This window comes from Bacillus rossius, chromosome 1, assembly GCF_032445375.1.
Source record: "Bacillus rossius redtenbacheri isolate Brsri chromosome 1, Brsri_v3, whole genome shotgun sequence".
NCBI lineage: Eukaryota > Metazoa > Arthropoda > Insecta > Phasmatodea > Bacillidae > Bacillus > Bacillus rossius.
Window position 1 is genome coordinate 154,427,465 of NC_086330.1, and position 10,443 is coordinate 154,437,907.

Here is a 10,443-nt window from a genome sequence, read left to right on the forward strand (position 1 = left end):
CCAAACGAACCGAAATACAAAATTTGGGTATTTTTATTTTATTTCATATTATGTTTTAAAAATTTTTTTCTATCGAACTGTAAAGATCCTAACAGCATCAAAAAAGTTCTAAAGCAATAGCACTCAATCGCTTATAAGAGCTTAAGCTAAGTCCAAAGCTTTAGTCTAACCAGAACGAAAGTAAGTTCACTTACAGTGTTATGTACCTGAGGAGGTTGGGAAAAATCCCCCAGTCGGAAGGAATTTATCATATGTTCGTTATTGCAGGCCACATGCATAAGGAGATTGATGAAGAACACAGTATCCTTTAAAGAGCATTTTTTTTTGTTACTCTCCTGTTAATTTGTCCAATTGTGACCTAAGATTGTTTGGTTCCGAGGTACGGAATTTTTCCTACTGCATGCTTAGCGCACGGCGTAGTTCCTTAGTTGGCATATGGTCGACGGTATTGGTAAGATATCTTGAGGGGGACATGGATTTGCTGCAAAAACCATATAATTTTACTTTTGGTCAAAATTGATACAGAGAGTGCGTATACAATATAGCGCGCCTCCTCTGGTCCAAGAACCAGAGCTGAAAATTGTTTGCCACTGACCCCAACTATATGTTAGGAACAAAAATCAGACTCTTAAAACTTTGTTACTCAAAAAGTACCATTATGGTCTTAACTGGTTTTGGAAACAAACACCTCATAATGTGTTATTTCAACGCATCTTTGGTTGCAAACATCAGTGCGTTTACTTTATCTTTCTCTCTCTTTCTTTTTCTATTTTCCTCTCTCTTTCCCTTTCTTTCTATCTTTCGCTCTCTTTCTCTCTCTCCCTTCGCGTCCTCCCGTTTATTGCCTCAAACAGCATCGCGATATTATCTCCCCGGGGAAGCGTGAAATTGCCCTCGGCCGACTGCGTGGGGGTGAAAGATACCCTCACATCCAAGTACACGCGCTCTCATTTCCAACCACTGGCCCCGCAGCGGGAATCTCTGAGTAATCGGTTTACTCCCAATTTCAAATCCGTGCCTTTTCTATTTTTCCACGTCGCATCCCCTTCACGTAACTAATAGCTCCAGCTGACCTAGTATCGACCTGTCTGCTCTTCATCACTCATCACGTCCTCGTATATCATTGTTTCATTTCTTTTTTCTCACCCGCGAGTTTTTTTACTTGATCTCGCGGGAAAAGCCATAGTTTCAACGTCGATTTATCGGTTCGCCCGTCGTCCACTTGATTTCTCTTTCCTTGCGTCATGCTTCGCGTTTTATTTCTCTGTTTTCGCGTTGATTCCTCATGCCTGAGCACTGTTAGAAATAACGGTAAATTTACTTGCGACTAAAGGCCCTGACATACCTTCAAATTTTTGCTTCAGTCACCTTCCAATATGTTGTGTCAAATAATGTTAGAGGGTTATGACACCACCAAAAACTACACTAGCGCAGCTACGTTTCTTTGACAAGTTGGATGACTCGAGTTTCCAACAAATATTTTGCTTAAGTACAAATACTAAAATATGTTGGATGTTGGATGCGAACAGCCAATCAAATTCGATCCTATCGAAAACGGATAATACATTCCTTTTCGTCACAACGAATCTTTAGAATGGCGAAGAACACATGAACGATTAAAGAGGTTTTTAAAAGTGAAATAACTAAAATAATGATAGTATTGATGTCATATACGAAATAATTGTATGTGTAAGAAGGAAATTAGGTTTCTATAACTTTTAAAAAATCACTGAACATTTACTTTTATTATTTAACGAAGATTATTGTGAGTTCAGTTCTTATATATTTAAAAATTTATAAATGCACAAATAGCACAACAAGTTCAAAAATTCTATCCAGCACAATGATGCGTTATTTAATTTTAAAATGATATTCAAATTAGAAAGTTTGAGATAGCTCAGTACAAAAATAAACTTTGATAGTGTGACATGATTTAAAACATATTTGAGGTTATGTGTCCAAATTAATTTTAAGGAGAAAATCGTAAGTTATTTTCCGTCCAATACTACCCCTTTAACTCTATTGTCAAATATAGTTGGAGACAAATATTTGACAGTGTAACAGAGCCATAAGAATGCTCCTCAAATAAACTAAGCGTACTTCTTAGTTCCAGATACCTGGCTCTTCCTAGAAGCTACGGCGGATCCAGACTTACTAATTATATGTACGTATATTATGTCTGTTCCGTTGAAAACACGAGAGTGGAAGAGCAAAGCGTGTTTCTGCTTTAGACTTAAGGGGGGTTAGGCCACACCATTTTGCCATTTCAAATATTTTGATACCGCTTGCAATTAAACGTCCGTGCTAAATGTTTTGGATCGGCATGGAATAGGACAGGGCACTGACTACTTGTTGAAGTCAACACTTGTGTGATTGTCATGATAGCCGTAGTCGCAAGCGTGAAATAATAAGTTATTTATTCGCAGCGCTTACAAAGCCATATAAACCTGAGTTTTTTCATGGTTTTGGGGAAACCTGTTTTTAGTGATTTAATGAATGAAGTACAAAAATAGATCTTTTAAGACGAAGGCTACATACGAACGGTTAATCCAAAACGGTGTACCACACGATTCCATGTTTCCAGTTCCTTCTAAGACTGATGTAAAAATTTGCCTTTAAGTTCATAAATACCATTAAATAAAGAATTGTTTATTATAAAAACTCTTTCATGAACAAACATTATGAATTTATTAAAAATCACGTGTAAAAGCACGAAATAATAAAATAAAAATTATTTGAGATACTTCCTCCTTAACATGTTCATTAAGGTTCTTGTAAAGATCCGAAATTATTCTCAAGAGGGCATGTAAAAAAAAGTAAATTTACTACCTCTACATTTACGAATATTCCCGAATAATTTGTAACATATGTTCTTTTAAATTTAAAACTTATCGTTAATTTCATAAAAGTTATGTCACTTTAAAACTGTTTTTCACAAGAATTTTTAATTCTGAGCTGAAAGATACAGTTTTCAGGATGGACTTTAAATGGAATAATATTGAAAGGTGGGGTGAATGGGAATGTATACCTTCCTCTCTTCAGTCCCTCCTGATTATGTTACACTGCGAAAATTCAGATTCGACTCCACCGGGAGTCTGCGATCCTATCATTACACACTCTAATACTTTTTTTATACATGGAATAGAAATATTCATGTAAAATCACAGATATTTGTAAATTTGTTCATTTGCATGGAGACAACGATATCACTACAAAATAGTGTTCGCAATAATTCTAGGTACGGGTTCTTACCCGTGAGTTTATGTTTTTTGTAAATACGGTAGTTAGTTATTTGTAAACCTGAAAAGCTTCCCGGTGTTAACTGCACACATTTATAAGCAAAATAAAACAAAATATAGTCAAATTATTGAACTTTCCATAATATTTTCAATGGTTTAAAAATATGCTTGAGTAAAACAACAATAAATATATAAATTTGCGCCAATTTTCGTAAGAAATACTTATTATTATTTCAAAAAGCGTATTTAAAAAATGCAAAAGTAACAATAGCCATGTGTTGTACAAAGCGACAGTATTTTTCTTGCAGTATTAAAAACTATTTCTTTGGCAACTGATTTTCAAACGAATCTTTTGTAAAAGTACAGAAAAGTTATTCTATGCACCAACATGGCAGCCCTTTTCATAGACTGTAACTACGATCAAAATAATCCTTATCACCCGAGTGAGATTATTATCAGCTTGTTACACTAAGTTAACTGTCCGCTAACTTTGTTCCAGCGGGTGAAATTGAATACTAGCTTATCTTTTTTTTGTTTGATATTTTACCTTCAGGAAAGACTATAAACTCCGTGTGCGGTTCAGTCTAGTCGGTAACATTTCTCATTTTCCGATCAATACGAGGTACATTCATTAAAAAACAAATTGATTTAATTTACTTTAAAAGCAGTAGCAAGTACTTTCCAAGAATGCTAATAGATGACAACATCATGAAGCATTATGACATCGAATTCATTTGCACGCGTGCGTCATTTATTTTCCAAAATGGCGATGGTGTTCTATGATTGTACGATAGAGAACAGCGTGTTGTAGCCGAGACAGCAACACAAATAATTTCATGCCGCGGGTATTGGGGAACTGATAAAATTATGGGAGATTTTATTGAGAACTATAACCAGTTTCACTGTAAGTTATTTTTAATCACATTCTGAAACTTGCTGAATGAATTTCCCTCGAATGGATGTTAAATGTGATTAATAAATATAAATAATAGAAACAAGATTAATTGGGATACTATGAAATTCAAAATAAACAAATAAACACGTGAGCGCGTTCTTCAGTACTCGCCAGTGATGTGTAACATCTAACAATCGCAACGAGCAAATTCATGTGCTCTCATGTTACAAATAAACTTATAATACGGCACTCAGACACGAAATTTAACATATAATTCTTTAAAATAATGCGGAGAATGATAAATATATATGCAAATTGTTTTTTAACTATACTTCTTGATGCGAATCACGCTCAGTTTCTGCACCCACCGCAAGAATTCGTTGCTGGAGCAGCTACGTCGACTATTGAATCATTGACTAGCAAAACAAAATTTTAAACTATATAATGAAACTGCTCCGATAAAAGCGAAACAGTATAAGAAAAATACTGAACTCCGGCTTTGGACCAATTTTCAACAAGGAATTTTTTTAAAATACTGAACATGTCAAAATTCACTAAACAGTTAATATTATGGCACCACCGTGGTTACTCATTTCCGTTTCATGTCACTTCCGTTCCATTCACGAATTCACTCCCACCAAATACAGTATACCAAAAGCTAAGATGTTACACATAAAAAAAAGTAGCCCGCCGTGGAATTTTTAATGAGCGATGAATTTAACCGGCTGAGCGAATGGTAGCAACATGCTGTCACGCGAATTGTGCTCGAAATGCTGCCCCGCGATGTAAAGCTGTCAGCTGGTCGGGGCGACCGGCGAAGGGGGAGGTGGCATGGATCCCCCTCTCCGAAGCTGGGAGCCGCCCCTCCACCAACCCTTGTTCCCTCCCCCGCAGCGCTCGAAGCGCGACCTACGACTGTTGGCCCAGGTCGAGCTACCGCGCTGACCTCTGGCGGCGGCGCGCACCTCGGGAAGCTGCTCCAACTCAGCGACCTCCATGGCGGACGGCTAGCAAGCGACGGCCATGGCTCGAAGCGGAAACTCGTATCCTCTGCTGCGGAACACCTGGTTCCATGCTGGCGTTCGTTAGACGTCGGAAAAAAATTGTGCTTTTAGATATTTTTTCCAACTTATTTCCAATAAGGTGATCATCTGTTGACAGCGGTGCGAATGAAGAAGGGGAGAAATCCAACAAAAGGAAATAATTTGAAGGCAAACAGGTTCTCTCAAAACCAATACCATCCCTGCCCCCTTCTCCGAAATTAAAATATGAGTAGTCTCCTGTCTGTTGATTGGGGAAATTATTTAGGAATAATATTTTTTTCCAAGGTAGTACGAGCGTGTTTTCGAAATCGTAACGCGCAAGCCGATGAAGTGGATCTTAGGATCTTCCCGCCGAGAGTGTTAAGAGTTTGTTTGGTTTGTAGGGTGAGTGTCAGCGCTTGGGTACTTTCAACGGTAGAACCGGTTTAGTATATTAGCCACTCCACTAGGATGGTTAAATATAAAAAAATAAACTCTTAAAAAAGCACAGTGTTATTACGGAACAAATACAGAGTGTTTGGAAATTGCTGGGAATAACTTCAATGAGTGGCGATTTGTTGTCGAAGAGCTTATGTCCGGGAACGCGACTCTGCAGAGCTGCCGGCACGAGCAGCAACCTAAGGCCGCACTGAACAGAAATGCCTGGCGGGTGGAGGGTAGCGAGACGCCTGGCGACCAGCGAGGCAGAGATATTACCTTTGTTGACGGGTGAAAGTGGCCGCACCGGAAACATCCACCCTCGACCCTCCAGTCTCAACCGCCTGGCGGGTCGCCTGGCGGGTATCCACCCGAACAATCCTGTTTGTTCTTCCAGCCAGCCATCCAGGCATTTTACCGCTGCACTACGACTGCGCTACAGCATGGAGGAACTTATTATAGCAGCTGTGTACAAGCGTAAAGCTATTTGGGATCCTACCGACGGTCTCAGGAAGAATTCAAAGATTTTGAATGCATTGTGGGCTGAAGTAGCTCAAGAAGTTGGAATAGATGGTAAGTTATTAATCTACAGTATTCGGGATGTATGAGTCTGGAAAGTCCATAGTTCTATTTGTTTCATGTAATTTGTGTTCTGTTGCAGAAAGCTATTAAAATGTAATTATATTGACACACAAGTACCTAATGAAATAATATTAAGTTATGATTACTTTACTCTTTACTTTCCTATTTCATTAAGATAATTTTTACAGTATATTTTACAAAACGTCAGTAGTAAAAGATATATTGGAGCGGAACGTTAACGTTTGTATAACTACCATTTAATGATAATACAGTATCATCTTTATTCGTATTTTAATTTACAGTGTCAAGTACAATTTTCTTTGAACATACGTTGCTCCATATGTCTGTTCTGCAATGTTTATTAAATTGTAATGCCTGTTGACTTTGTTTTTAACTTACCCAGACCATTGTTATCACTTCAGCCATTAAATTTCAAGACAAATACTACATAAAATAACTTTAGCCCTAATTGAATCTTAAAAACACAACAAATTATGTAACTGAAAAGTTGTTAAGATTTTGGTTTCTGTTGTGGCGGCGCACAATGTTCTGTGGGAGAGCATAATCTTCCTGCCATGGGACTGAACCCACGCCATTGAAGTAATCCGTTAAGTGATCTCTGGTTCTTAATGCTGTTGTGGTGAATCGGTGATGCACAGGCTGAAAGTTAGGGACACCGCGGCATACATTTTCTCGTACACATCTCTTTCGTGTGTCAGAACGAAGTTATGTAGGATGCAAATAGCTTTAACTATTTGTACAGCATTAGAAACATTCGATTCAATTGCCTTATTTAACAGTCTCCACTTTGCAGCCATGATGCCAAATGTACATTCAACACTATTTCGCGCACGACTTAACCTGTAGTTAAACACTCTCTTCCGATCATCTAAATCTCTTTGCGGGTAAGGTCGCATCAGGTATGACAATAAGGGGTAGCCTTCATCTCCTAACAAGACAAATGGAACTGTCGTATTTGTAGATGGAAGAGGTCTGCATTCTGGCACGTTCAGTTCTCCAGCTTCAAGTAAACGGAACAAATTCGACGATCTAAAATTTCCTCCATCACTTTGTCTCCCCGGAGTGCCAATGTCGACAGCAATAAGCCTTCCATCTGCATCGACTACAGCCTGCAGTAAAATTGAAAAGAACTGTTTATAACAGTGGTACTGCGATCCACTGTTGGCAGGACACTTTATTCTTACGTGTTTGCCGTCTATGCACCCGAAACAGTTGGGGAAATTCCATTTCTTTTCAAAATTTTCAGCCACAGAAAGCCACATTTCTTTTTTTGGGGCGGGTAGATAATCATCTTTTAAAATATCCCATATAACTCGGCAGGTGTCATGGACGATCTCAGCAATAGTTGTCTTGCCCATCTTAAATCTCAATGCCAACGAACTGAAGGACTCCCCGGAAGCCAGATATCTGAAACACATAAAACAAATAATGTGATAAAATGAAAAGCTAATATAATAAAAACATAGACAAAACTTAATGCATTCTAGCTCGTTAGAATTTTATACTGAATGTTTTATGTTGTGTATATTGTTGATTATTTAATTTGGTGTTGACATTTTATGTTTGACTTATTACGGAATTTTCCTGAACTATTTGTAGGTACTTCCATTAGAATAACAAAAATATATAATTTCTTAAATCTTTCTGAAATATTAATAAATAATACCAATGATAATGGAGATTTTGAACATAGATAGCACCTGAGAATGGCAAAGGCCTAGTAGCCGCAACAGTTTGACCAAAATACGTTTCTGTTTGTATGTATGTATATATATATATATATATATATATATATATATATATATATATGTAAACAACTAATATTTATTTTATTCATTACCCGTTTTCTTTCTCTTTCAGTGAAGACAGCGAGAGCAAAATGGAAGAACCTTCGCGCTTATTTCGCCAAAGAATTGCGAGAGTTAGAAATCCCAAAAAGTGGAAGTGGTGGCAATACAAAAACTGTAAGTACATGGAGCTTTTTCTCTCAACTGATGTTTTTAAAAGATGTCATTGTTAGCTCTAGTTGTCCTAGAGACGATAACCTTCATGTTTCTAAAGAAGCAACAACACAAGACAGCAACGATGCTTCACAATCATCTGAAACAAATGTGACCAACAATTACGAAACATTCGAACAGCAAAGTGAGTCTCTTGCCATTCTAGCAGATGTCATACCCGAAACGTCAACTTTGAGTGTTTCACAGGAAACTGAGTACAATTTTTTAAAGAAAAGAAGTGAAGTTAGAAAACGGAAACAAACTTCATCACAGCAAAGATGTAAGGAAGATGAGTTAATTGAAATAGAAAAAAAGAAGATTGCTCTTCTCGAAAAAGAGATCAACACCACAGAAGATCCGGATCTGAACTTCTTCAAGAGTTTATTGCCGTACATGCACTGTTTCAATGGCTTACAAAAGCTTCGAGTACGTGCGGCAATACAAGAAATCGTTACCCGAGAGTATGAGGCAACACAGAGCATAGGTCCATTACCACATCATCAACTTGCAGGAAGCTACTTGTCTTCTCCCGCCACGCGGGATTCATCCGAGAATCACCATGTACTACATCCTGCGTCATTTAATGCGCCTTCAACGGAATCTTTGGATACATCAACAGGAACATTTGATGTTTCTCACTATTCGTAATTTTTCGCAAGTGTAAAATATGCATCTATGAAAATACCATTGAATGTTTATAATTGTGTGATAATATTGTTAGTGAAAATTAGGCAGGGCTAGTGTATACCATTTGTACTGTTTCAATAATAATAACATTAAAATTACTAATAAAAACCCTGTGAAAAGGCTCATCAAAACCAATATCATATTTATAACAGCAATATTATAATTTATAGTAGTGAAAATAAAATTGGTCTTACCTGCATGTAATTACTAGTCGTTGTTCAGCAGAGATTGTTTCTCTGAAGTTTGTTGTCACATGATGCAGAAACTTTTGCACTTTGAAAAAAAGTAAATCAAACAATTCTTTGCTCATCCGCAAGTAATTATAAAACTTGTCACTGTGGTTCCTAAGCTCCTTATAAACCCTAACAAATTCACCGTCCGTTGTTCTTTGTACATTATAATCATGAATCCACGCCCTATGGTTCCTATTTAGTAGTTTCGCTTTCAAAACAGAATTTTCGGACAGCAAAATTCTGCGAGATGCTTTTGAAAGTGACATTTAGATGTGCACGTTTTCAGCTTTCGCGTCAGACTGAAGGAGGATGCAAGCTGTAAACAGCCTGTCGGTGCGGTCAGGCTGCATCCAGCCACTACCCGCCAACCTCCACCCTCTACCCTCCTATCTACCCTCCTGCTGTGTTCGGTGCGGCCTTAGCTTAAGGCGTGCAGACGGCGGGCCGGGGCGCGCCCCGCTGCCTGGAGGACAGTCCCGGGCACCCGCCCCTGGGCCTCGGCCACGTAGCATGTTTAACTTTATTATTGAGGCATCGGCCGTGACACGAGCCTAAGTTCAAAAAAGCGGAAGGGGGCCGGGGAAGGTTATTTTGGATTTTTTTTGGTTTAAATTTTGAATGTAAATATTTTGGATGATTTAAATGTTGTTTTAAAATTATTTAATTTGTGTGCATTTATCTTCAGTTATCTGCGCATTGAGAAAGTGTGCAGATTTCTAGTTATTTTGTGGCGATTTATTATTATTGGCTTGACTGTTTGTGTGCTGGGTGTTGTTTATACCGGGAGATTCCTAACACCCTCCCTTCACCGGAAGCAGTGGCAAGTCCTGAGAGGGGGTTGCTTCGCGCTGCGATCTCGCGTCCTCTCAGACACTGGATTGGCGCCAAATGCGCGGGGAATTCAAGTTTGTTTTGTATTCCCTGCCACTCATTATTAAATTTGTTACCAGTAATTTCCGAAAATCTTACATACATATTGGAGCTATGCGAAATATATTCGTTTATAGCCGTTAAATAGTGCAAGTAAAATTTCTCAGCCAAAAAGTTTAGTTTGAAACGCGCTCTGACGGAACTTGCCAGCCTGCGAATGTCGGCCCACACTATTACAATATTTTACGTTCAATTTACGAATAACACTGGTTACAAATAAGCAACGGATCTTCGTAAAGTTACGAACACTTTCCAACTTTCTTTGAACATGAAGTCAAAATAATATTCTTGGTATATTAACAAACCTTTCATAAACTTGTTAAATGCAATATTCTTTTGTTCACGTGTTAGTTTATCTTTGTTCAGAACGAAAAAAAAAAACAACTCGGAATTTAA

The 10,443-nt window shown here is 38.0% G+C and overlaps 1 protein-coding gene across 1 annotated transcript; it reads left to right on the forward strand.

The window, feature by feature from the left end:
- Positions 1-5,815: 5,815 nt before the first annotated feature.
- LOC134537938 (uncharacterized) lies at positions 5,816-9,499 on the forward strand. The gene is made up of 2 exons (XM_063378971.1): positions 5,816-6,167; positions 8,058-9,499. Exons 1-2 carry the CDS (start codon positions 5,816-5,818, stop codon positions 8,843-8,845), a joined length of 1,140 nt encoding a protein of 379 aa, XP_063235041.1. The 3' UTR covers positions 8,846-9,499.
- Positions 9,500-10,443: the final 944 nt, after the last annotated feature.

What these genes read in the sequence shown, in the direction of transcription:
- LOC134537938 (XM_063378971.1), top strand. Translation starts at nt 5,816, where the DNA reads ATGCCTGGCGGGTGGAGGGTAGCGAGACGCCTGGCGACCAGCGAGGCA. An exon ending in TCAAGAAGTTGGAATAGATG is followed by an intron (nt 6,168 to 8,057) that starts GTAAGTTATTAA and finishes TTTCTCTTTCAG; the next exon opens with TGAAGACAGCGAGAGCAAAA.